Here is a 27,822-nt window from a genome sequence, read left to right on the forward strand (position 1 = left end):
GAATAATGAAATTGGACTTGCTTTCTAGATCCAGCACTAGCATTCTGTATACATTGGTGACCTTGTAATGCAGTTTAAGTTTTCTGTATTGCATATCTGAAAGCTGCTGAGAGAGTAAGTCTTAAAGGTTCTCATAAGAAGAAAAAGCAATCTTGTAACTGTGCGGTGATGGATGTGAACTAGAATTATTGTGGTGGTGATTTTGCAATATATACATATACCAAATCATTATGTTGTACACCTAAAACTAATGCAATATTATATGTCGATTATATATCAATTAAAAATGAAATAAAACGCCAAGTTAACCTGGAAAAAAAGGAAAAATAAATGCATGTGGAGTCCCTGTGACTGGCTTGCTGCTGGGGATGACTTTGGGAAGGACATAGATGTGCAATGGGAATGTTAATTAGGTGGTTTGCTGTGTGGCTTATGACAGAAATCCTCCCTTTGTGTATGAAACTTACAGTAAACCCTGCATTGCTAGGCAATTAATTCTTGGCATAGATTTACTTTATGGGGCTGTGAAGACATGCCAAAAGCCATTCAGTCTCCCTGAGGGAGGAAACCACACTTTCCTGGGGTGAGGAGCCATGCAGGGTAACACCTGGTCTCCCAGGGCAGGGAAAATCCAAAATAGCAAAAGCCTTTTACTTGACAACGTTTAAAAAACTTCTTGTTCTGGACATTTTCAAACTTCTGTAAGGGTAGAAAAGTAGAATGAAGAATGTCTACGTGCCCATCATTCAACTTTGACATTTTGACAAACTTGGGCTCATTTTTAAAAGAAGCATACTGTAATTTTCCACAAAGCAGTATTTAAAGACACAGAATCATTGAGGAAATTAATTTTTTAATGGCAGTCATCTGAGAGAGCGGCACTGGAAACATATTTCTTTCAAAATAAGCCAAAAATTAAAAATGTTTTGAAGTCATTTGAAACTGTATGATTAGCTGAGTTAGTTTCTAAGCTTGAGGTGAGACAGCGCTGAATAGATGCAGTATTTCATTCCAGCATTTTCTTTCACTACTCTGTGAATCTGACCTGTAAAAATCAGGCAAAGAAAAAGAAAGAAAAGAAAGACTAAATCAATGAATGGATTAGGACTTATCAATTCCATCTTTATGTTATTTTGTTCCAACTATCAAAAATTTCATTCCACTGCTATCCTACTGCCAAATTACTATATATTTAAAGTCTATATCAAATAATGGCCCCTGGTTCAGTACAATCTATTTGAAAGAGTCACAACCACCTGTTAAGATTCAGCTGAGTCTCCTAGGTTAGAGTCTCATTATGCTTCCTTGCTTCAAAGTTGCATTTATTTATTCATCCACAATAGTGATTAAGTGCCTACTGTGTGTTAGGCATCATTGCTAGGTGGTTGGGTAAACCAACAGAATGCTCTATAGATTGCCAGGGCTACCTCTCTTACCAAATGTCAACGAATCATCAAACATGCTAAGGTAAGAGACTCCAAAAGACAGAGACCCCAAAACAATTTTTTTTCATTAAATGAATGTCTAGGCCACATTCTAAGTAGGGGACCAAGGCTGCTTTGGCAAAATTCTGAGTCACACTGGCAAAAAAGGGCTTTAAAGAAACAACACTGCTAGGCAAGGGAAACAACAGCTGACTCTCAGGAGGTAGGGTACAAGGAGGAAAAAGAATACGAAAACTTACCATCTCGACTCTGTAAGTGGGTAAAGCATATCAATCATTTAGGAAAGCACTCAGAAGACAAATACTAGGATACTAAAATGGTACTAAAAGGCAGTATGAAGTGAGCTAAAATGTTCATGAAGAGGACATCATCTTGGGCTGCATGTGGCAAAATAACTAAGAGAGAGACAGACTGTGCCAGTGTCAACTGGTCATACAAATGAATGCACCGTCCTGATCAAACCTCTCAGAGACCTCTTGGGAGGTAGGACTTTTATAGAGCATAGCTATTTCCAGGTGAAAATAAAACTTTGATAGCAAATTCCATGGGATTGGCAGTAAGAGATGGAAAGACAAAACTGAGTAAGCCATTGCCCTCTGGCCTGAGAAAAATAGGAAGAACGGAAAAGATTAAAAACGTGGCCAGGAGAGCTTAGGAAACTAGGTAAATGAGTAGCTGTCCAAGTTTGACAATACTGCCACCACCAAGTCAGTACTCGTCTTCCTAAACGGGAACTTTGGACAGTTTGGATAACTGGGTGAATTGTCCACACTTAATTTATAGCGACTAAGATAGCTTTCTACCACTTTGAAGAATGACTTATTATTCGAATATTGTGGTGTTGACGAGAACATATAACTAGATACATTACACAGTCACACTTAGTGTAACATCTCAGTGGGAGTTTACTGCTGTGGACCAGAGAGCTAGGTTTAGGGAAATGAATGTTCTGTCGTACACGTGTCTCTACTACCTTAAATCATGATGTCGTTAAGATAGGCATGGATGATGTTTGGTATGGTCATTAGGTACATCACATGACCACTCCAACTGTGTCAGACATCTTAATAAATCACAGAATTTTTTCCCATCCAATCGGGGTTAGCGCTCTCTATCCAGGCTCTGGGAAGCTGACTCCCAACTGATTGGTGTAGGCTGGCCATTGAAAGCCAGTTGCCCTCCATTTGTTAAGGGATATCTCCTGTATCCGTGAGACAGAATACCAAAGAAATCAAAGATGTCTTTGAGCATAAATCAAAGAACTTCCCACCAACTTACCAAGCATCTTTTACAACGCATTCATTGCTTTTCTTTTTTCAATATCACGCTTGAGTTGACAAAGGGTGCAATGAGGGAAACACATAACCCACAGGAAGTCGTTGCAAATAGACCCCTGTTAAAAAACAAACGAACGGATCAACATGTTGTCTTTAAATACAGTCATACAATTCCTTGCATTTGTTTAGCTTTTCAAACCTCTTTAAAACATACATTTTATGTCACTTGTTTATTATGAGAATTCTGTGATGTTATCTCTATTTTTCTGATGAGCAAGTGAAGTTAACTGACGTGCTAAGATCACACAAATTGGTGGCAGTGATTGGTCTTTCTCTTCTCAAGCCAGTGCCCTTTTCAAATGATCTGCAGGTTACAATTATAGCCCGGGTTCTCTATCGTCTGTTGTGGAATGGTTCTCTCTTTTTTCCTTTTTAAAAAAACTTTTGATTTATTTATTACTTTTATTGACGTAGAATGGTTCACTTTAAAGCCGGTTGTGTAATGCACCAATTTTTCCAGTTGGTTGTGAGTATAGTGCCAGACTAGGCCTCACCTTGTATCTTTCTAGCCATTTTCATTGACTTCCCTCATGCTGTTCTGCAAGGGAGGAAGTCCATAGTGAGGGAGGGGTATATAAATTATGGGGGAAAGAAGAAAGAAGAGAATGAACAGTGTCTGGAAAAGCCACTATTCATTAGTAGAACAGGCTGCCTTGCAAAGTTTTGAGGGGCCTCTCCACGGAAGGTTCAGTTGGGTCTTCAATGACCCTTAGGTAGAGATGCCCTTGAAGGGACTCCTGCTCTGTGTAGTCGGCACTGGGTGATCCGGGGGGTGTAGTCTGACAATCAAGTTCCATGACTGTGTGTCTTGACTGATTGAAATAATTTTGAGCTCCATTTTTGGGTAGCACTTATTTTTAAAATGTTGAATTTAATGCAACTCCCAATTTGCAGTGTGAGCAGAAAGAGAGCGTGCACGCGCTCAGGAAAGAGAGAGATCTATAGTATTTTTAGTTTGTAAGTGTTGGGAGCTCCTAAATGGTGAGATTATAAGTGATTTATTTTTCATAAAATTTTTTTTCTTTGCTATAGTGATTTTTGATTTTCGTCTAACAGAGAAAGCATGTGGGACAAAGAGTGGACCCCTAGATAACAATGTTAGAAATCTTCTAATGTGACCCTCATCAGATGGAGGAATGGATACTCAGCTTGAAGACAATTCAGTCTCTTGGATTTCTCTTTTTCCCTGATAAATCATCCAAATCCTCTAACCCTTCCCCAAAGTACTTGTGTTTTTCATTCTTCAGTTCACTGTTTATTTTTACTCTTTTAGTCTTTTAAACCTTCATTAAACCAACATTTATTGACTACGTATAATAGGCTACAAAGAAGAAAATATTCAACAAGGATGTAATTACTTTTCTGTCCCAGCATGTCTACGCCTGTCTTTTACCTCAGAAAGTTTTTAGGGGAAAAAAGTCCCACTATTATTTGCAGAGAAACCTAGGGAAACCTTTAGAAAACACACCCTAATTCTAAATCTGTTTCATAATACAGAAACAGAGACGATAGAGAAGAAAAAACATTCCTTTGTCAAATGAGAGGAAATGAACTACAAGTTCATACCATGGTGAGGCTAATAAGGGACATAAATGCCTTGACCAGGGTAGCTTCTTGGGAAATGGGTGCCAGAAACAAAGATTTTGCATTCATAATCCTGTTTGGGAAAGGGGACTGGTGCTTCACTTGTTTGGAAGCTATTTTAAAAAGTCTTGTTATGAGCACGATTTACAGAATCGTTGAGCAAACAAATTAATGGATTGTGGTACATGGCTGAATACACTTCGACTTGGGAAGACAAGACGGTCAAGTGGGAAAAACGAGACCTGACTCCAAGTCAGAATAAACTTGAGCCCAAATTCCAGCATGTACATGTTCTGTGACCTTAAGCCTTTCTCATTCCTGGTTTTCATGTCTATAAAGTGGAGATAACAATCCCTGCATCACAGAGAGTTTGTAAGTAGTAAATGAGCAAATGTATGTCAAGATGGTATCCCAGCACATGGGAGTTCAATCAGTGGTTGTCTTTTCTTTCCCCTCTGCTGCGGAGGTTGTGACCCTAGCCAAAGGGGTGCTGTCTTGACTGTGTCCATGGAGGGAGGGGCAGGTCAGAGAGGCTGCATTGGAGCAGCCCTATAAAAGTTTGCATAGATGTAAAGGGGAAACAAAGCAGAGAACCTGAATTATATAAACCAGTCTTAGGATTTACTAGCCATTTTGGAGGTCTGTTCTAAGGAGGAAGAAGAGAGATACATTGTCTATAAATATACTTATTTAATGTACACCAAGGAAACTTATTACAGCATGGAATCCCAGACCCTAGACGCGACCTTAGACATCATCTCGCACAACTTTCTCACGATAGGTGAGAAAATCGATGCTGACAAATGACTTATCCGAGAGTCCAAAAGTTAGAGATTTGCTGAGCCGCTCCCAGAAACCTTATCTCCAGGATCCAGCTAAGCACCCCTTCCTCTCCGCCATTATGAACCACTTGAAGAATCTCGCCCTCACACCCATGTATGCAACCATATACACCTGACCCTGAGCACAGTTTCGGGACGTTCACGGGACAGTCACGACGTTAAGAACCCCTGTGTTAGGTTGTGCTGCCTTGCGAGTGGCACCCCGGAGAGCAGCAGCGAGGGCTGAGAGAGTCAGGCAGCTGAGCAAGCCCGCAGGAGGAAGGAAGGAAGCCTGCCCGAGGAAGGCAGCGGAGCTAAGAATGAAAATAGTCACGGTGACTTATTGAGCACGTATCACTTGCCAGGCCCTGGCTAAGAACGAAAATAGTCACGGTGACTTATCGAGCACGTATCACTTGCCAGGCCCTGGCTAAGTCGTTTCCATGCATTATGTCACGTGACTCTTACTGTGCCACCCTGGGGGAAAGCATCATTATTACCATTTTATCGGTGAGGGAGCCACAGCTTAGTAAGATGAATAACTTGTTCTTGGTCACAGCGAGTGGGCTCAGTTTTCAGGAACACAAATCCGTCGTGGCACTTCTTTGTTTAAAATATTTTAATGGCTTTCCGTCTCTCTTAGAATAAAAGCTAAAGTTCTTATAATGGTCTGCAAGGCCCTAGAAGGTCTAACTCTTGCTAATGCTCTGATGTCATCCTCTTCTACTATGCCTCCCCGCTCCACACTCTCCCGCCCTCTTCCTCCCCCGCTATTTTCGCCTCTTGGCTGCTTGCTGTGTCTGGAACATTCCAGGTAAGCTCTATTTCGGGACTTTGGCTCTAGGTCTTTCCTCTGCCTGGACCTTCCCCCAGATGAGTCATCCTCTCATCCTTTTAGGTCTTTACTTTCTTACTGAGGTCTTTCCTGATAACTCTATTTAAAACTAGAACATTTCAACACTCTATTCCTCTTCCTTGCTTTATTTTTCTCTGTTGCACTTATCACCATCCTAGAGATTATAGTCTTACTTAGTTCTGTTGTAGCTATCTTCTTCCATTAGTGTCTGAGCTCTACCATTGACAACCATCACAGCAATAATTGATGCCGGCAAGAATCTTCGATGGATGTTAGAAAAAGTGGGTGAAAGTTTGTTGAGGAATAGGGTATTTACATCTCCCTACAAGGTCCTTATCCATTATAAAGGGGAAAACAGCAACTTTGTGGTGGAGGATCTTGACAGACACTATCTTTTTAAAAATACATCTTTATTGGAGTATACTTGCTTCACAATATTGTGTTAGTGTCTGCTGTACAACAACATGAATTAGCTATATGTATACGTATATCCCCATATCCCCTCCCTCGTAAGCCTCCCTCCCACCCTCCCTATCCCACCCCTCTAGGTCGTCACAAAGCACTGAGCTGATCTCCCTGTGCTCTGCAGCAGCTTCCCACTAGCTATCTATTTTACATTTGGTGGTGTATATACGTCAACACTACTCTTTCACTATGTCCTAGCCTCCCCTTCCTCCCCTGCGTCTTCGAGTCCGTTCTCTATGTTTGTGTCTTTATTCCTGCCTGCCACTAGGTTCTTCAGTACTGTTTTTCTAGATTCCATGTATATGGACAGATGCTACCTCAACCAAGGAATCAAAGTTAACGTCATGCATAATGAGATAAATTGAAGTCATGTGCTTCCCGATGTGATACGAGGCAAACATAGCGTTGCTTCTGTGGAGTTTCTGCCAAAAGTGTATAATGTAAGTCTAATCATGAGGAAACATTTAAAGCCAAACTGGGGGATAGTCTACAAAATAACTGATCTGTATTCATTAAAAAAAAAAAAAAAGACAAGGACTGAGAAACTCTTCCATATTGTAGAAGACTAAAGGGGCACGACAACTGAATACGTTTGTTTCCAGATTGATTTTCTTCTTATCTAAAGAAAATTATTGGGATAATGGTAAAGCTTCAATAATATCCATAGATTAGCTAATAGTATTGTATCAATGTTAAATTCCTGGTTTTGATAACTGTATGTGATAATGTAAGAGAATGTCCTTGTTTTTAAGAAATACACACTGAAATAGAGATAACCGGGTGTCACATTTATAATTTACTCTTAGATGATTAAAAAAATAGAATATATACATAGATAGGTAGAGGAAAGGGAGAAAATAAAGCAAATGTGGCAAATTTTTAATATTTGGAAGATCTGGGTAAAGGATATTCAGGAAGTCTTTGAACCACTTTTACAACTTTTCTTTAAGTCTGAAATTATGTCAAAATAAAAATCTCAAAAAAAGAAAAAAAGAATGTACGCTCCATGAAGACAGGGATTTTGATTTCCTTTATTCACTGATGTGTCTTTAGCATCTGCAATAGTATTGTGCCTGCTCTATGTGCTCAATAAATCCCTGTTGCATGAGTGGACACCGGTATATGAGTTACCAATGAAGTAACTGTCTCACCAATGTGCCAGCTCTGAGGGGATCTATCACACACCCATTTTTTTTTTTTATCCAAGGTTTTCTTAAGCAACTGTCACCCACCCTGCAGAGTCCTCAGTCTGACTCTGAGTCAAGCCAGGGGACATTAAGGACTCTGCGCTGACCTCCATCCCTCACCTGCTCACCTCCAGCAACTTTTTCAGAGACATAGCTACTGGATCCAGGAAAGATTTTATTATGAAGAGATTCCAAAGGATAGACAGCCTTTGTCAATCACTTACAAAGTTTAGGATGGTAGTGGGGGAAAGACTAGGGGCAAGTCATGATGGGGAGGAGGGCAGTCACAGAGATGCAATCGGCCTGAGGGGAGGCGCTCGGGCTGTTGGAGTTACTGCTTCACAGTGGACACGGGTGACTCACCGGGATGCCGTATCGGGTGCGATACATGGTCCTCATGGCGACGCTGGCTCCACACATGCAGCATTCGTTCATGTCAGAGGCAATCTGACACGAAAGGCACAGCGGCAAGAAAGTCCCACACAGGCCTGAGTGCAGGGTGAAGTCACACAGGGGAATTAGTCAAGGTTGTCGTGGGTTTGACTTAATCACACCAATTTCAAAAAGATGCTCACTCAGGAAATGGCCTTAATGGACACTTGGAGAAAACAATGGAGTCACTGGCTCTTTATGTCTTGCTTCTGGATCCTACACTCCTGGAGGTGGGGAAACTGGCTCATTATATGCCTGGTCAGATTTAATTGCAAAAGATCCTGCCTTGAAATGGAGACACAGAGGTAGAGAACAAACATATGGACACCAAGTGGGGAAAGTGGGGAGGGTTGGGGGGGAATGAATTGGGAGATTGGGATACCAAACAGTACACTCTAAATATATGCAGTTTATTGTATGTTAACTGTATCTCAATAAAAGTTCTAAAAAAAAAAAAACAAAAAAAACCTCCTGCTTTGCCAATCTGAACATGTCCAAGTTATCTTTCTTCCCTATCCTTGTTTACATTTGGATCATCCTTCCATAGAAAATTTGTGGCGTCAGGATGTCTGAGTAACCCTCTGAAAACTGTGGGAGGTTATTTAGGGTCAGAAAAATTGGAAAAATGAGAAAAGCAGTAGGAAACAGATTCTAGATGGTCGCTCTGACAAAGAGTAGAGTTCTATTATTGTTATGAGGATTGAAGCAAGTAAAAATTAAGGGGTATTTGCAACAAAACCTTAAAAAGCATACTGAAATTTCACTTTAAAGAGTCTGTATAAAACAAAAAAGGGCCTAAGAAAACAGCAACAAACAGGAAATTATTCTTGAACATGCTGAGTACAAGTCTATTTTGAAAAGTTCTGGGGTGGAGTTTTGATATGGCTGTATACCCTAGATGAGATAAGAAAGCTCTTGTTTTTTGATTGATGGTTTTAAGCAAAAGGCTATCTCCACCAAAATTGGAACTTACATCATATACCAAAAAAAAGGGGCTGTTTCTCAAGACAGTGGGAAGACCAGCCACACAGAGAGGATGTCTGCAACTCTTTTGGCAATAGACTCTGAAACAAGGAAATTTTCTTACACAAGTGTGTTTGGTAGTGTGAAAGAATGAAAGATCAGGAAAGCTAAAAACCTGAAATGGAACAGCCACAAGAGTCACAAAAGTATTGAAATCGGAAACACAGACTCACCACTGTAGCGAAAGGAAGAGGTAAAGAGAAGACTGGAGAAACACATTAAAAACACGGGGATGCTAAAGAGGTGAAAGATATACAAGGAGGTGATTGATCTGGACAAGGATCACAAACACCAGGCCAGGCAGGTAAAATGAATGAGTTAAACAGGTTGGAAAAAACACAAAATAGCCCATCGTGGATGGTGGACATAAATATGGCAAACTGGAAAGTGACGGTCCCTGCGGATGGGGTTAGTTCATGCTTGCTAGCAGCTGACTTCTGCCAGTGGAGAATGAGGGCTCCTCTTTCCAGATTTTCCAGATAGTCAAGAGAAGCTGAAAACTGAGACTGGAAAGCTAGATTTTTTAATGTGGAGGCTGATTTTTACATGGTTTCTACTATTTTAAAATTAATACAGCAAGAGGGGTCATTATGTACAGAACAAACAAAACACGTTCAGTGGCAAAATCCACCCAGGGGTTCCAGCCTGTGCCCTCTGAGTTCTAGAATAAAACATGGATCCCAGTGAGAGGATAAGCAAATGATTTTTGTTACATCAGCAACTGCACGACTGTAGCCAGAAGAAAGCAACAACTATGTGCACTTACAAATCCCCATGTCATCAAAGCAGTCAAACACGCCGGTTTGCCAGTCACTAGCCACCGTGCCCCCTGCACCATATTTCGGCTGCGAAACAACTGGATTCATTTTTAAGACTAAGTTCAAAAGGGTACTGCCTGTGAAAACAAAACCAAAAAAGTATTCAACACCTAACCGTATTGATTGGATATAACATAGATACCAATTCAGAAGACATTTCATTGCACCTCTCCTGGTTAGGGTCGGTCACATTCAGCTAACTTAGCATAACATTTCCAGACTATTGCCGATATTTGAGAATTAAAAACATAAAGAAAAGAAAAACAACATAAAGGAGAGGGGATACAGATTCCATTCTCAGGTTGTCTGGTTGTGGGTTCTTTTCTCCCCACTTTCACCAATCTCTCTTTTCATCAGCAAGATGATTTTTTTTTTCTCTTTTCAGGACAACCATCCTAGAAATAGAACAATGTTTATTTTGCATTTGAAGTGTTTCTATTTAATAGTAATTATAATCAATTTTTACAAAGCTATTCCACAGACATTATCTAAGCTGCTCTATAAGAGAACTCTGTGAGGTAAAGTTCTTTACTTCTCCATACAATTGTTGTTATTAAAGCAGATGCTTCTAGCTAATGTCAGCATTAACTGCTTGATTATTAGTGGTATCCAGATCATGCCTTCCCTTTGTGAAGGCATCTCTGAAAAAAGAGGCTTCGAGTCCCACAGAAAAACCCAGTGGTTGCAAAACCACTAGGAAATCATGTCCCTCAAAGAAAGGGGTGCCTATACGTCCCTTATTTCATCCAGTGGTCAAGTTGAGTCTTACAAGCTGCTACCCGAACAGAACTCTCAGGAGAGAAAATGTCTTCATTAAAATGATTTCACTAATGACTAATGTTAAAGTTTTGTCTTTTCTTACTTCACATCTAAGCACAATGCTGTGCCCTGTAGTCTTGGCCCCTAGTTTTCACCACGTCCCTCGATGAGTTACAGGGCAGCTCCCACCCCTATTATCTCTCTGCTCTTGCCCCCTCAATATTCCTCTATTGTGTTGCCAGGAAAGGCCCCAATCAAAGGTTCTACCACAGTGCTTCCCAGTCCTGACTGTGCACTACCTTCATCCCTAGTGCTTGGTTAAAAATATGGATACGTTATAGATACTGGATTCTGATCCAGTAGCCTGGGGTGGACCCTGGGGGTGTAAAATTTTTAAGAGGTGATTCTGATATAGCCAGTTCTGGAGACCACTGTGTATATGCCATATCACCCTTCGTCAATCCTGCCTAATCAGTCTTCTAAGCCGGGGTCTCCAGCCCCCTGACCGCGGACCACTGCTGGTCCAAGGCCTGTAAGGAACCAGGCCGCACAGCAGGAGGTGAGCGGTGGGCGCGCGCGCGAAGCTTCACCGGCTGCTCCCCATCGCTCCCATTATGGCCTGAACCATCCCCTCCCCCACCCCCATCCATGGAAACATTGTCTTCCACGAAACTGCTCCCTGGTGCCAAAAATATTGGGGACCACTGTTCTAAGTTCTTCACTTCGCTCTGCTCTTCTTCCTGATTGATTTGTCTACTCTGAGATCCCTGACTGTTATCAGTTGATTCCCACCAACAGCCAAGTCTGCACAAAGTGGAAGTTGGTGGAATAATGCCAAAGCACTTTGAACTGCCTTAGAAAGGGGCCTCAAATATTTATTACAAAGAACTTGCTTCATGACACAAAAAGAAAACCACCCAGATTGGGAAAGCTATACAATTACGGTCAAATTACACCAAGAATCATGTTTGAAACTGCAAGGTGTCGATAAATATTTAACTAGAATTAGGAGGTCTTTCTCCTTTCTGACTAATTGGGAGGGTAACAATGTCCTTGCTGATAAGGCAGGAAAACATAAGGTTATGTGGTGGTGTGGACTATTAACTGACAGGCTCATGTGACATAGGGCTGACAAGGGAGTCTTACAGCACATGGCAGATATGCAATAGAATATTGTTGAAAGAATGAATTAGCAGCGAGGTGATGGTTAAAAGTAATCAGAATGGATAGTATTCCCTTGTCTAATTGAGTCAATGTAAATGTGTGCAGGGTAAGGCACAAACTTTTCAGTTTTTGTATATAAGTGTTTTATATTTCTCATTATAATAGAGTCTTTAGTAATTAAAATATTCTACATAGCAGTTATTGTCCACTGGCTTGTTTATAGATACTCTGTCTTAGAAAACCACTGTCATATTGTTAGCTAACATTTGTGATATAACATATAAATACAATAGAAAACTTGCTTATAATTGATACATTTTCCTTTTTTTTTTTAAACTTTAGCATGGGTAAGAATCACTAGAGGGGATTTTAAGAATGATACACCCCTAGAAATTTGGATTTAATTTAATAGGTCTGGAAAGAGATTGAGGAATCTGTGTGTTTAATAAGTACCCAAGTGCTTCTTAAGGGAGAGGGGTTAATAAAAAGTAAGAGTGGAAAAGGGGACCAGCTCTATTGTTGCTTAATCTGACTGCTTTTAAATCTAAATCGTATTTGTTTGACTCCTTTCCCAGACACTGATTCCTCTGAAAACCAAATCAAAAGCGGACAAAAAGAGAAAAGTATAATTCTTTCAAAATCCTTTTATTAGCAAGCCTGGCTTCATTTTGGAATTGGGCATAGTGACAGAACCAGAGGTGGGATATCAGAACTTTGAATAAGGAGGAGAAACTGAGACAAGAACTCATTGGGTGGGAATCTCCAGTAGTGAAATAAAAGACCTGAAACTGCAGAGACACTTGCATAGCACCGGAAGGACAGGTTTAATTCACAGAGGAAGTGGTGGTATTTAATTTCAATCAAAACAAGTCTGTTCTGTGAATCTCTTTGACCCCTTGGGAGGTGTAAGAGAAGCATCTGATCAGGACCCTGAGTTGGAGAAGTCCAAACATGTGATCTGGGAACAAGTTTTTTGTTTTTTTCCAAAGTAACAGAAATAGAATTATCATTTGTTCTGGAGAAGTTGGGGAAGGCCGATTGGAGGATATGGGATTCTTGCCTGGGCATAGATAGTAGACATTCTAGGCAGTGGAGATAATGTGAGGAAATGCCCAGGGGAAAGAAAGAGTGTGGAATGCATGAGGAACAGTAAAGACATTAGCTTTTTGGAGCAGGAAGCAGGGTCAGAGTGTAGGGAAAGAATGCCTGGCTGCACCTCAAGGTCTCCTTCCCACACCTGCAGCAGACATTGCTAAGTGATCCCAGAATGTTCCCACCGGACATATCTTAGAATCCTTCACAAGCCAGGGTGTAGGTTGCTACTGCTGTTTGATCAGAGTTGCACATGACACGAACTCAATCTACTGTCCGAGAGATAGTTACAAATAAAAATAAATTGTACAGGTGATATGTGGTTCAGCTCTGAATGTTATGGATATACCCCCAGCCTCAAGGAGGAATTATCCATTACTTTAAAAAGTATATACTGGGAAAATCAGTATAGTTAAAATATACAGAAAGCTGCTGCTGCTGGGTGTGTGTATACTATAAAGAAAGAAAAATGTACCAGTAAGACTATGTTCTTAACAGAAAATTGCTTCTTTAAGAAAAACAATGCTTTAGGAAAAAAATCAGTATAATTAACCAAAATCAGTCTAGTCAATATATCAAAAAGGAAAACTGTGCTTAAGTTCTTGCCAAGAGACCCCAAAGCTAAAAATTACTCCAGGGCTAAAACTGTATCTTAAATGTTCTCCTAGTGCTTCATAACTGTTTGCGTGGCACTGGACACACATATTTGTTGTGTTGAGGAGTTTAGAGTAAGGATAAAATTTGCTGTGTTTCATGTAAAAAAAAAAAAATACCAGTGAGTAAGTTTCAAAAATAAGAAGTTTTGATATAAAACCTGGAAAGGGCATATGCTGCCGTTCGTTGCTACCTACGCAAATCACCTCCCGCCTAGTACGTGCTGTGTATCTGTTAATTCCTCTCCCGGTCTAACACAGGGAGTCATGCCACTTGCTTTAACATCCCTGAATGCCCTTTATTAAAGTAAAAACTTTAGAGGTATATTTAAAAAACACCCTACGATATATGCGTGTATGGATGTGTACATGTGTGTATTTATAGATTTTGCACATCTGAATATCATAGATCTTCACTGCGTGGCAATAGATATGAGCGATTCTTAAATTATAATGTGCATGGGACTCACCTAGGTGTCCTTTTAGGAAGCAGATCCTGATTCAGTCGGTCCAGAGTGAGACCTGAGGTTTGCCTTTTTAATAAGCTTGTAGGTGGTGCCCATGCTGCTGGTATCTGGCCCATATCTTGACTAGCCAGGGCCTAGATTATGATTAAGAACTGTGGAGATAAGGTGGGGGTGGGGGGGGTGCAAAGGGGAAGCTGGGTCGAAATGCAAGAGTGGCATAGACATATATACACTACCAAGTGTAAACTAGATAGCTCGTGGGACGTTCCTGCATAACACAGGGAGATCAATTTGATGATAGGTGATGACTTAGAAGGCTGGGATAGGGAGGATGGGAAGGAGTCACGGGAGGGTGGGGATATGGGGATATATGTATACATAAAGCGGATTCACTTTGGTGTACCTCAAAAATTGGCACAACAGTGTAAAGCAATTATATTCCAATAAAGAGCTTAAAAAAAAAAACTTCTCTGAGCCTCAGTTTTAACATCTTTAAAATTAGTATAACGTGACACTGTTCTTTGAGTTGTCGTATTAATGTGATGAGACTGTGTTTATTAAACACAGGGTTCCCTGTATGTCAGTGACCTGACATATGCACCACTGTGTCTATTTTAAACTAAATTTTGCCAAGTAGCAGAGTCTATGCCTGATTTAATGGTGCAGAAAAGCACCTGGGAGCACAGCACCCAGAGGCTAATGACGCTGTGCTGATAGGATGACCAATAGGTTGTGAATCAGAAGGCTTCAATTTTAGTCATTGCTGGTATTTGGAAGGCTCAAATAAGACCACATATGTGAAGACGTTTTGAAAACTGCAAATCACCATTTACATGGGAGACAGTTTAAGTGCCAGTGAAAGCTGACGGAAAACATCTGAATGTGATATGCTTCCAATATGACAATGGCTTATACTTGTATAGAGTGCTATGCTTTTCATGTTTGATCTCTACTTAACATTAGCCTCCATTTAATATTCACAGCAGGCCAGAGCACTCAGCGAATTAAGGATGATAAGAGCCTTTTCACTGCAGACAAGCAAACTGAGGCAAAGAAGTCAAGTGCCAAGGCCAAGAAAAGAGCATGATCGCTAGTCCACCGTCTTTAATTTGTAAATGAGAAAATGAGGCTTGTCTCAAAGACTGAGTGATGGCCCCACATCCTCTTCTTAGTCTCTTCAGGGAAAAGATATGGTGAGTACCTCCCAGGAAATGTTATAGGAACCAAGAGATAAGAAAGTGGCCCGAGCAGCACAATCAAGTGGTTAAGGTCATGGACTCTGGCCCTAGGCTCCAGCTCTCCCAGTGACTAGCTACATGACTTTGGGTGAGCTACTTCATCTCTCTGTGCTTCAGTTTCCTCATCTGTGAAATGGGATATTAACAGTATCCAGCTTATAAAGTTGTCACAAGGATTAAACGAGTTAATATTTGAAAAGTCCTTCAAGTGATTCTTGGCAGAGGGTAAGTAATTCATGAATGTCAGTTACATGAAAGAGAGTAGTACTTGGCTCTGGAGGGAAACACAATACTCCCCCCATACCTCCTTTACACTCCTAGGAATTGTAAGATGCGGATAGTTCTCCTACAAGGCTATCGAAGAAAGGGAAAGAAACAGAAAATAAGCCGCATGTCCAAAGTGACAAAGTGGCAGGGCTGGGATTTGAATTCAGTTCTATGGGATTCCAAAGACTTTGTTCTTCTTTCTGCTGAACTCTACCAATCAAGGACTATAAATCTTGGCCAGCGGAAATGAGCAAGCCCTTTTCAGGAATAAAAGATATGCATTCTCCTTGAATGTCCCTTCTCAGGCGAATTTTGGGACTACTGGACCCTAGACAGTTTGTGACTAACTGCTTTTTTTTTAGGTACATACGTATGTACATATGTATGTATGTATTTTTAATATCTTGAAACCAGTCAGTGAAAACTTGCCCTAGAATTCGCAATACATGTGTAGAGAATGGATTCTCAACCAGAGATTATTTCAGCTCCCAGGGGACATTTGGCAATGTCTGGAGACATTTTGGGTTGTTACAACTAGGGGTGAGGACTACCTAGTGGGTAGAGGCCAAGGATATTTCTAAACATCCTGAAAAGCATAAGATTTTTTTTTTTAGACAAGAATTTTCCATCACCAAATGTGAACTGGACTAAGGTGAGAAACTGTGGTTTAGAGAACATCAACAACCTCATGAAGCACGAGCACTGGGAGGGAGTCTGAAGACTGTCTTGTGCGATTTCCTGGCAGATACAGATGTCGTGTCTGCAAGAGGCACGACGAGCTGTCCTTGGGAGGAATGAAACCTTACACGTTGCTTCTGAGTTCAAAAAATGTTCAAAGTGGAAGTGCTGGAACTCAGGGATCAGGACAGGGGGACCCTGGTCTCCCCACAGATTTGTTCACATCCTGCTCGAAAATGCCTCTTCGGTGTGGCAAGTCCTGCTGGGTACCTCACTGCCCCCACACGTGCCTCTTCTCTCTTCCTTCTGCTTTTTGCTCATATGGTGAAAGCTTAACCTCTCCAGCTCTACTGTTCTTTTCTTCTTTGAATAAGCTTTTAATTAAAATGCAATATATATATATACACACAGTATAGAAATTGCAAACATGATTGATGAATTTTCACCATGTGAATAATTCTTGTGGTTACAAGAATTATTCAAGAATTAGGACATTACAGAACCCCAGAAGCCCTCTTTACTCTCAAAGTGAGTCTAACCCTCCACCCAGAGGCAACCTCTACCCTGTCTTCTAACACCGAGGCTCATTTTGCCTGTGTTTGAGACTTTTATTTATTGAATTATATCCATTATTTATTCTTCTATTCCTGGCTTCTTTTCCTCAAAATTATGATTGTGAGATTCAACCACATTGTGTGCAGCAAGAATTCATTCATTTTCATTGCTGTATAATATTCCATTATATAGATATAACACAATTTATTTATCCATGCTACCACTGTATTATTTCCAGTCTGGACTATTATCAATAGTACAGTGCTGCTATAACATTCTTGTACATATCTTTAGATGAACTATGTATGTATTTCTGTTTTGTCCATATCTAGGAGTGGAATTGCTGGGCCCTGGGGTTTGTAGATAGTGCCAAACAGTAATCCACAGTGGTGGTACCAATTTACATTCCCATTAGTAATGTATGAGAGTTCCAGTTGCTCCACATCCTAGCCAATATCTGGTAATGCCGCTATCTTTTTCACTCATAGGTTGCTAAAGAATCTGGGAAGCAGGAACCTAGGTTTAAAATTGAGAAAAATGGAAATTATGGTTAAAAGATTAAATAGAGTTGTCACATTTAGGAAAAAAAACCCCAGGATATTCAAATTTGAATAATTATGTCCCAAGCAATAATTGAGATATACTAAAAAATTATCTGTTCTTTATTTCAAATTCTAATTTAACTGGGCATCCTATATTTCATCTGGAGGGTTGGGGGAATGATTTTGGTATGAGGTAACACCAATGTGGGACAGTTACTGCTCCCCACATTTACAAGAATGGGAAGTGAGGGGGAGGAGGGGAAAACAGTGGGCTTTCCTGGGTTCTGCGGGATACCCTTCTCTCCCCGCCCCCAATAGTGTCCCAAAGGATACTAATGGCAGCAATGATTTATTTGATTTCTATCTGAATTCTTTGCAGAGCATTTTCTTTGGGAACATACAATTGTTTATTCACAGGTAGAGGAAGGAAAACTGAAATTTCTTGAGCAGTTTCTATTGCCAGGTTCCATGTTTGGCAATGGTATGTTTGCTGTTGGAGTTCAGCCTTGTAACAATTTTGCTTTCTGTTTTGAAATCTGATAGTTGGAGAAGTTAAGCAACTCAGCCTGGTTCAAATCCAGGTCAGCTAAAGCTAAAGTCGGCGCTCTTCCACTCTACCAAGCCCTCTGTCCTTTGAAAGGAGTTTCATTGACTAGCCCGGGTCCTGCATGGGCTCTATTTCTCTCAGCCATTCTGAGCCATCCTGATGGGACCAGGCGAGACCTCTGCCTGTCACTTGCTTGGGCTTCCCAGGGCTCTTCATCCCCTCAATTTCCATCCCCTCCTTTCTCCTCTGTCCACCCGCTTCTGGCTTTCAGCTTCCTACCAAATAATTCCATGGGTTATTTGCAAGCCATTTCTGGAAGAAGAAAGTGAAATAAAGTCAGCTGAGAAGGGCTTGCTTTGTATCATTTTGAGCTTCTACAGCATCCAACACCCCACAGCATGCCCGTCTTCCAGTTCCAGGTCTGAGTCTGCATCTGGAGCAGGGAATGACCCACTCCGTTCCTCCAGCTCCTACGTGTCTCAAGCAGAATGCTGCAGCCTCTGCGTCACACCAGACCAGTTGTGTTGTAAACCAGAGAATGCCATCCCCAAATATGCTTCGTTAGGATAGTGGTTATTTTGAGCTGATTATTTCAATAAACAGCAGACACGGGAGAAGGTCAGAAAACAGAAGTCACCCTTTAAGGGAAATTTATACTTATAAAGGAAACCTCCATTTGTAAAGGTGTCTCCTTCTCCTACCAAGAAAAGAAGGATGACTCTAAATAGCAAGAAACTCTTCATTGGAAAAGGTGCTTTTCTGCATAACAAACCTTACCCTTGTTTACCCAACCACCTCCCTGTAACTGGCTTATCCCCATCTTCTCTCTTTTGCCTTTAGCTGAAGATGGTATTTAACCCTGAATTCTTATTCATTCATTCATTTATTCATTTATTATTTTTGCTGTGCTGGGTCTTAGATGCGGCATGTGGACTCTTAGTTGTGGCATGCGGGATCTAGTCCCCGACCAGGGATTGAACCCGGGCCCCCTGCATTGGGAGCGTGGAGTCCTATCCACTGGACCACCAGGGAAGTCCCTAAGCATGAATTCTAAGACACCTCTGAGAGTTACAGTTTTCCGTGGATATCTTTCATGTATATGAACTATACGTGTTAATAAACTTCTGCTTTTCTCTTCTGTATCTTTTGTTATAGAGGCTGAGGACATAGAACAATAGAGGGAAAATTATTTTTCTTCCCCTACAGCGTCATTTCTGAAATTTTAGCCAAAACAATTAAAACTGTCAGTTACCAGGAAATTTAAAAATTATTTCATAAAGTTGAAGGTATGGCATTTCTTAATTTAAACTAAATCATTTCTATAAACAAAAAGGTCACTAACGGGAGGGTGGGAGGAGGGCTTCCTGCCCAACCTAGGAAAGCCCCCACGTTAGGTCACAGCTGAGGAAGTGGTCCCTTCCTTTTTTATAGACTGGGAGTGAAGGGAGACGATCAGCCGTTCCCCAGTCCTGGCTTCCATCCCCCGGCAGCCTTGTCTCTCAGAAACATTCAGATCCATCCAGCACCTGTCGAGGACTCTCCTTCCTTGCTCTTCTCCAGCACCCAGACACTCCCAGCAGGCCTGCCTTTTAGTCCCTGGGTCTGAGTCTGCATCTGGAGCCCATTGTCCGTATCTTGTACAGAATTCGGTACTGTCTGTATCCCAATAAGATTCTGCCTAATGGACCACCAATCATGTCCTTTCTGAAATTTTAGTCAAAACAATGAAAATGCTCAGTTATAAGGAAATTTAAAAGTGATTATGGTAATTGAAGGTATGGCATTTTCTAATGGAAACAATTATTTTTATTTAAAAAATGCCACTCAAAAACATTTTCCCTCATGGTTAAAATGGTGCCCATGCCTGATAATGCTTCCATTAGGAGCCCTCTTGTATTTTTTTTTACAAGATTTATTTATTATTTTATTAATTTATTTATTTGTGGCTGCGTTGAGTCTTCATTGCTGAGGGTGGGCTTTCTCAGTTGTGGAGAGTGGGGGCTACTCCTTGTTGTGGCACACAGGCTTTTCGGTGTGGTGGCTTCCCTTGTTGGGGAGCACGGGCTCTAGGTGCACGGGCTTCAGTAGTTGTGGCACATGGGCTCCGTAGTTGTGGCTCAGGGGCTCTAGAGTGCAGGCTTAGGGGTTGTAGCACACAGGCCTCGTTGCTCTGTTGCAGGTGGGATCTTTCTGGACCAGGGATCAAACCTGTGTCCCCTGCATTAGCAGGCGGATTCTTAACCACTTCGCCACCAGGGAAGTCCCAGAAGCCCTCTTGTATTTTTGATAGTGCAAGACTGGGAACTTTTCAGACACCAGCTGAGTCCAGTTACCCTGCTTTCATCAAGAAAGTGAAGGGGACCTGGTTCACGAGAGCATTTAATTTGGGGAGAGGGTGGGGGATAAGGAGCACATGATACATGGGGTCCCCCCACGCCCCCACTGTCATTCTACCATCACTAAGCTCTCTGGTGACCTACTCCATTAAACTTCCTCGCTACTTTGATCTTATAATTTATTAAGGGGTGTCAGGCACACATGGTTCTAGGGATAGACTGCCTTTTCACACCCAAACCCTGTAAGCCTGCCCTCAGAAGCTCTTCACATGACCCACCCTTTTTTCCAAGTCCTTCCCTGACCATTTCCTTCTCACATGCAGTCAGCTTCCTCACCACTCTGCAAGCTTTCCATCTGTCCTGTTCCTGCTGTGAGTTCTTGGCTCCACTTTCCGCATTGACCTGTCAACATCTGATCTCAAATGCCACCTCCTCCATGAAGCCACTCTGAATCCTCCAGGTTGGGTTTGCCTCTCTCCCTCCTTTGAACTTGCTCAACACTTTGGTAGTGTGGTGAAGAGCCCGTGGGACTTGGGTCAGGATACTGGGCTCTAACCATAGCATCCATATTTGGCTGTTAACGTGCTTTTTCTCTAAATGACAATGATAGTATCTTCACTTCCTCTTTCCCAGGGTCATTAAGAGAGCTACAGGAAGTTATAGTAAGTTCAGATAGGAGAGATCACTAACTATGTGCATTCTGAGAACTTATTTTCTTTCCTTTATCTTTTTTCTTTTGGCTTGTTTTTAGCTTTTCTGAGGACGGTCACATAGCATAGAAATTACTAAGTGCTTGATGGGGTTCAGGGCCCACTACCCTAAAATACGGCACCTTGGCATACTGAATAGCTTAAGCTGACGTGTTTGAGAAAATGGCAAAAGCAGGAAGGTCTCTCCCTTCACCTAGCTTCTCTGAAAGCAGGAGGTAAGTCTCTCTTGTGAAAGTTACCCTCCCTGTACAGGGAAGGAAGGCAGACATCCTTATCACCAGAGATGGAATTTAGGGCCAAGAATAAACAAACCTTGTTGCATTTTCACCATTTAGTACCCCTAGAGCAAAACCCCTTGTCTTGTCAATTCTTCACAAGTTTATTATTTCTTTGTCTAAAAGTATGAAACTCTCCTGATCTGGTCACTTCTTTGGGTCTTTAATTCTCTTATGAAAGTTCCCATGTATATGTAAAAATTTAATAAAATTTGTATGCATTTCTCTTGTCAAACTTAGTTTACTTTTCAGACCCAGCCAGGGATCCTAAGGGGGTCAAGGAAAACGTTTCCTCCTCTCCATGTTCAATATCAGATTATTTATTCATTTATACCAGTGAGTTTCAATCAGGTGTGATTTTGCCCACAGAGGACATTTGGTAATGTCTGGTGACATTTTGGTTGTCACAACTCGGGTTGGGGGGACAATTGCTATTGGCACCTAGTAGGTAGAGGCCAGGGATGCCTTCCTTCCCTCCTTCTTCCCCCTCCCCCCCATTCCCACCAACAAGGAATTATTTGGCCCACTAGTGTCAAGACTGAGAAATTCTGATTCATACTCTTGTCCTGTTTTGAAAAAGATTTGAGCGGTTTACAAACACACATACATAACAAGATACAAAAATGAAGATATCAGGGAAAATAAAGCCTGGAGTAAATTTGGCTCTTGCTCTAATATTCCTGTACTGTGCTTGACATGGGCTGCAAATTAGACTCTGAGCTTCCTACTGAGGTAGGAGATAGATGGGCCCCTGGGCTGGACAGGTGGTGTTTGTCAAGTGGAGTAAAACTGAGGCTTTGTTCTCACCCAGACACTCCAAGGACGAAGCTAGTGGCAGAAGCTGAGCTCTGCTGAAGTAAAGAGATAAGATGACCACTCCAAGATAAGATGATAAGATGACAGGTCAGGAAGATGTCCCTGTCTGCACATGTACAGGAAGGCCCCTTGGGGGTCAAAAAGGGAGGCGGTGCCACCCCATAATAAGTGTGGACACACACCCACTGGCCTCTGCGATGGGATCCGTCTTAAAAATCTGGGCGCACATGTTGGGGAGGGTCCTGGGACCAGTCAGGTGTGAAAAAGAAACAAGGTGATTGGCCAAATGTAAACAAAGACCTGGAAGGACTGTCCCGTATAAGGGATTTAAATCACCTCTTCACTGTGCTCCTCATTCCAGACGCCCGCACTCTTCTCCAGGTGTGTATTTCCGCCTAGTTTCTCACTTACTGAGCTCCTCCTCATTTGAGAGGATGCCCATACCCTTTCTCCCTAGGTGTGTATTTCTGCCTAGATTCTAACTTATAAATAAACTGTTTCTCTGCATGCTCTCCCATGTATTGTGCTGTGTCTCTAATAATAAACTTTGTACCTGTTTTTACAGTTTTTACCTCCTTGAAGCAGTCTTGCTTTCAAATGGGGGAAAGAACTAGGGCCACTTTGCTTCTAGCCTCGAGCCCCCGGTGGTCTAGTGGTTAGGATTCCTAGTTTTCATCCAGGCTACCCAGCTTCAATTCCTGGGCAGGGAACTAAGATCTCTTTTCAGGACTGCTCACTGCTGTCTCTCCAAGATCACCACCAGGAAAAGCAAAGAGGGAACACAAACTTTTAGGAGATGGATCATGTCCAGAAAATAAAAACAGATTGAGACCTAGAGCAATTTCTCATCAATCTCCTCAAAAAGGAGATGATATGTGACATGCAGTGACCAAAGCCTTTATCAATATCTCTACAATAAAATAGAACAATGACTTTCCCAAACCTATACTCTAATATTGGGTTATAGCACAATGCTGGGGTAGAATCACTGCATGCAGTCACCAAGAAGCTAAAACGATCCCATCTAGGTAGTTTCCCCTCTGATAATCTGGGACGGTTAAGATTAAATATCAGATTTTCTAGATTGTTCAGTGAAACACATGGATGCATATTCTTTTATAATTCTCCATGAATGGTATTTTCACCAGCTGGGGCTTGATAAGATTTGGGTAGAAGAGAGGCTTAATTAGAAGCCTTTGGCAAGAACCTAAGTTCAGATTCCCATAATAAGGGCTGCTTATTATACACAGCAACAGGTATGCAGAAGGAAAGGTGTATAAGGCAAATGCATTGTTATAAAAATTAAAAGATGCAACCAGGACATGTACCTGAATAGAAGGCCACCCTAGGGTAGCATGGACATGAGCCAACGGCTGTCCTAATTCAACATGGAGATAAGCCAAAGGCATAGCTGCAGGAAAGTTTGTGTTTTTCTCAGAAACCCATTCTAAAACTGCTTTAGCAAGTGACCAGTGGGGAAGCTTAGAAAGGAGGCTTGGCCAACACAGGCTACCACCGGTATTTAAATATCCATTTAAAACAAGCTCATGGTGTGTTGTTAAGTGGTACATCTTGTGTGTGCACCAGTGAATGGCATCTGACTGTATGACTGATCAAAAGTCCCAAGTTCTATACCATAGAGCTGGAGAACTTTTATATCAGGTGTTACCAAAACCCACCCATTGTGACAATAGAAGAAAGCAGTAAAAATGCTCGTGGCGTCTAATTTTAAGTAATGTAACTTCCTGGTCAATGCTACGAAGATGGAAAAATTACAATATGGAACCTTAGATTATATAATAAGTTGACCTTTTAAAAATACCAACCACTTGCCTCCCTTCTGATTTTGGTCCATTGGTCTGGGCGAAGGAGGTTAGTGGCATTGGAACTGATATTTTTAATGCCTCCCAAGTGACTCCAAGGTGCAGGGAAGGTTGAGAATTAAATTATTATAATTATTAAAGGAAGTCTATCCAAAATGATGATTTGAGTATTGAAGTAGTGGAGCTTAAGTATTTCACACAAAAATAAAACACACATTTCCCTTCTAATTTCACATTTCCCCTCCCACTTAATCTTCACCCCAAACATATATAATTTAAAAAACTTAACTCAACTAATATGATCAATGAAGACAAATCTAAAAATCACAAAGAGGGCTTCCCTGGTGGCCCAGTGGTTAAGAATCTGCCTGCCAGTGAAGGGGACATGGGTTCAAGCCCTGGTCTGGGAAGATCCCACATGCTGCAGAGTAACTAAGCCTGTGTGCCACAACTACTGAGCCTGCACTCTAGAGCCTGTGAGGCACAACTACTGAGCCTGCGTGCCACAACTACTGAAGCCCATGAGCCTACAGCCCGTGCTCCGCAACAAGAGAAGCCACTGCAATGAGAAGCCCAAGCACCACAACGAAGAGTAGCCCCCTCTCTTTGCAACTAGAGAAAGCCCTCGAGCAGCAATGAAGACCCAGCAGCAGCAAATAAATAAATAAATAAATAATTTTAAAAAATCACAAAGATGTCAAAAAAAAGAATTTCTATTAAATCCAGCACACAAAGCTACTGACATTTGTTGATGTATGTCCTTCCATTTAATCCAACAATTTTGTGTGTGTGTGCAGGAACACATTTAAATAAAGATACTCAAATGTGGCAATAAAACCATTTATCCTACAGTGAAGAGAAGGCTGCTTCCCTTTCTGTTATAACTGGGGAGCAGGTTAGAAGTGGGATCCAATCATTGTGCTCTAGTTCAGAATTATTATCTAATTACTTAAGACCTCTACCGTGACTCTTGAGTTGGTATAAAGGAGCAGAAAGAGTCTCTCCAAGAAAAAGTTTGAGTTCTTCCAGCTCATCCCACTATTTATTTCTCTCTGCAGAATTAAAGGTTGAAATACTATTGGTTGGTGAATTAATCTTTGTGTTACCTTTGAAGTCTCAGTTCATATGCAGCTATGAAAATTCTCAACTAAAATCATCTTCCTCACTTAGGCAATTATTTATTTTCCCAAACTCGTGTCTTGCCTTCATGCTGTTTCCCTCTTCACAACCTTTTTGGAACCCTTTGTCTCCAATAGGAGCTCAGTAGGGGGGAATCCCCCCAAAAGAAGAGGGTCTCACCAGCTCCTGGACTGGCAGGGGGTTTGCCTCTTACCCATGCTTGGCATATCTAGTATCTGGTCACAGCAGGATAGCAATCTTGCACCTGTTTCAGATTTAATATCTTGGCTAAAAGAACCAGAAGACCTGTGATGTATGGGACTGTATTTTAAATCTTGCTGCAACTCAATTTTGAATTGGAATCATCCGTCCTTTGAATCATGTGGGTTGAAGATCACTTAGCTGGTAAAAGAAAGCGAATCGCTGCATCCACCTCAGCACAAACATCTTGAAGGGACTTTACTGATTTTTTTAAGAAACCTTTTTCGGTACACAATCACCTGTGTTAAATAATTTTGGATTTTGTGGTATGAGTGAGGGGTGGGGGAGGGGGGATGCCAACGACTTGTACTGGTGATGGAAGCAAAGCGCCTCGATCGTGCTGGTCCTTAGCCATCACACCAAAGGTTAGAAGTTACAGAATGGTCAGTTTGGGTGGTGTCTGTAAGCCATAACTTGAGCAAGTCCCATCCAATACTTTCTAAGACGATAACAAAACCATTTGTGAGTGGTCTAGTCAGTATAAATGGATCTCCGCACTTCAGTGAAAATACAGTTACGTGGTGGCCATGAAACACTTAAATGCTGACACATTTAATCTGGGGAAAAAAAGCAGCCGCCTATACGAACACTTAATTATAAAATATTTTTCTTCCCCAAAGGCATCCGGACGTATTCTTCCAGAACATCATCGAGGCACTAAGAGGGGCAGCCATTAAAAGCACACACATTTATCTCCATGTTCACCCCTGGCCCTCGCCCATACCCACAAAACCCAAATGAGTTTGAAAGGAGTATTAAATGCTAATTTCTCAGTAAAACTGACGGCTAACCAATGATGCCCGCTCAGTCCTCCTGGTTTCTCTGCATTTTGCTAATGCATTCAAGTGCATTGGGGTTCTTCTTAGGGTTGATTGCTTTACAAGGGGTAAACTAAGCACATACTCAAGGCACCAATAAAATTGGGGCAATGAAATAAAATAAAAGAGAAAATTTTAGAAAAATACGTAGTCCCCTTCCTCGAATAAATGTAATCTTTGAGGGAAGTAGTCACAATTACATGGGACTTCTTTACATCTGGTGGGTTGTGGATGGGTAGCACGCCACACCTTTTCAGTGTGTTTAAGGCCTCTCAAGATGCCTGTCTGATCCTGGTTATACTTTAAGCTCAGTTGTTTTCAGGTCCCCTGCCTCTACTTAAGTCTGAGCTCCGCAGGTGCTGGCCACTCATCTTTTTAATCCTAACAGTGCCTGGAGCAGAGTAAAGATGCAGTAATGAGTGTTTAGAAAAAAATGAATGAGGGCTTCCTAGGTGGCGCAGTCGTTAAGAATCCGCCTGCCAATGCAGGGGACACGGGTTTGATCCCTGCTCCGGGAAGATCCCACATGCTGCAGAGCAACTAAGCCCGTGCGCCACAACTATTGAACCCACGTGCTGCACCTACTGAAGCCCACGCACCTAGAGCCAGTGCTCCGCAACAAGAGAAGCCACGGCAATGAGGAGCCCGTGCACCACAACAAAGAGTAGCCCCCAGCCACCGCAACTAAAAAAAGAAAGCCTGCGCACAGCAAAAAAAGACCCAACACAGCCAATAAAATAAATAAATAAATAAATTTATAAATAAATAAACAAATGAACAAATGTATGAATACAGAAACTGTAAGTCTCATACACACAATCTAAAATCTCTAGACTCTACATCTATCTAGACGTCAGAAATACCACCTCCCAAACTGCACGTGCCCTAAGAAATGCGTTTGCCTTCGGAACCTGGAAGTAAGAGGGAGAAAAAAAGCTTCTTTCCGCCCCCTTTCTTTAAATCACACAAGTGAAAAAAGCTAATCATTCCCTCAACAGTAAAAATACCGAGGTCTGCCTTGGTGATACAGCCCATGATACCAACCATACAGATCAGGAAAGGCGACAAGTGGCCACACGGTGATGATCTCAAAAAGCTGTTTTTGTTATATAAAAACAGAGACATTTAGAATTAACTTCGGACAACAAAATGATAATACACCTCAAAATGACTGAAGCAGACACGGTGTCCCTCTGCCCCACCCTAGCAAAAGTAATTCCAAATTCCAATATTTGAAACCAATTACAAAATAGAAGTTTCTAGAAGGAATTTATAATATTCTGCTTAAACACACCAGTCTTAATGATGGTACGATCATTTCTTCTCTCATGCCTAAGAACATTTTTTTTCTCTTAATAAATGTATCTTCATTTTTAAGAAACAGTCATGATATACATGGGCTCTTATGAATCACCACTGTCAAATTTAATTTAAAAAACAATTAAATGTTGCAGATGTGGGTTTTAACAAAAATTCACTGAAGCAAATGATTAATATCTATTATTCAATTCTGCCTTGTATTAGTTACACGGTAAGATTTCACTGGCTTCATAATTTATTATTTTTAAAATAATTTTTTTCCTTTTGAAAGAGTTTGAAAAAGAAAGACAAGAGGTTTGCAACACTGAAATTATTGCAAAAAAGACTTACCACACTCAAGTTAACTACAGAGGACCGCAGTTGAAATCAACCAGGAGAAGCCTCAGGGAACACAACTGCTTTGTTGCCACAGCC

General features: G+C 41.3%; 1 protein-coding gene across 2 annotated transcripts; it reads right to left on the reverse strand.

Annotated features, from left to right (window-relative positions):
• Window positions 1-847: 847 nt before the first annotated feature.
• On the reverse strand, window positions 848-27,793 carry LOC130849609 (placenta-specific gene 8 protein-like). Of its 2 annotated transcripts, none has more exons than XM_057728606.1 (5): window positions 27,739-27,793; window positions 9,917-10,045; window positions 8,059-8,183; window positions 2,724-2,838; window positions 848-1,045 (listed from the first exon to the last, which is right to left on the reverse strand). In XM_057728606.1, the coding sequence occupies exons 2-4, from the start codon at window positions 10,014-10,016 to the stop codon at window positions 2,734-2,736; spliced, it is 330 nt and encodes a 109-aa protein (XP_057584589.1). In that variant the 5' UTR covers window positions 10,017-10,045; window positions 27,739-27,793; the 3' UTR covers window positions 848-1,045; window positions 2,724-2,733. The 2 variants fall into 2 exon arrangements, with proteins under 2 accessions (XP_057584589.1, XP_057584588.1); XM_057728605.1 differs by lacking the exon at window positions 27,739-27,793 and adding an exon at window positions 14,107-14,163.
• Window positions 27,794-27,822: the final 29 nt, after the last annotated feature.

Source organism: Hippopotamus amphibius, chromosome 3 (assembly GCF_030028045.1).
Source record: "Hippopotamus amphibius kiboko isolate mHipAmp2 chromosome 3, mHipAmp2.hap2, whole genome shotgun sequence".
Classification (NCBI taxonomy): Eukaryota; Metazoa; Chordata; class Mammalia; order Artiodactyla; family Hippopotamidae; genus Hippopotamus; species Hippopotamus amphibius.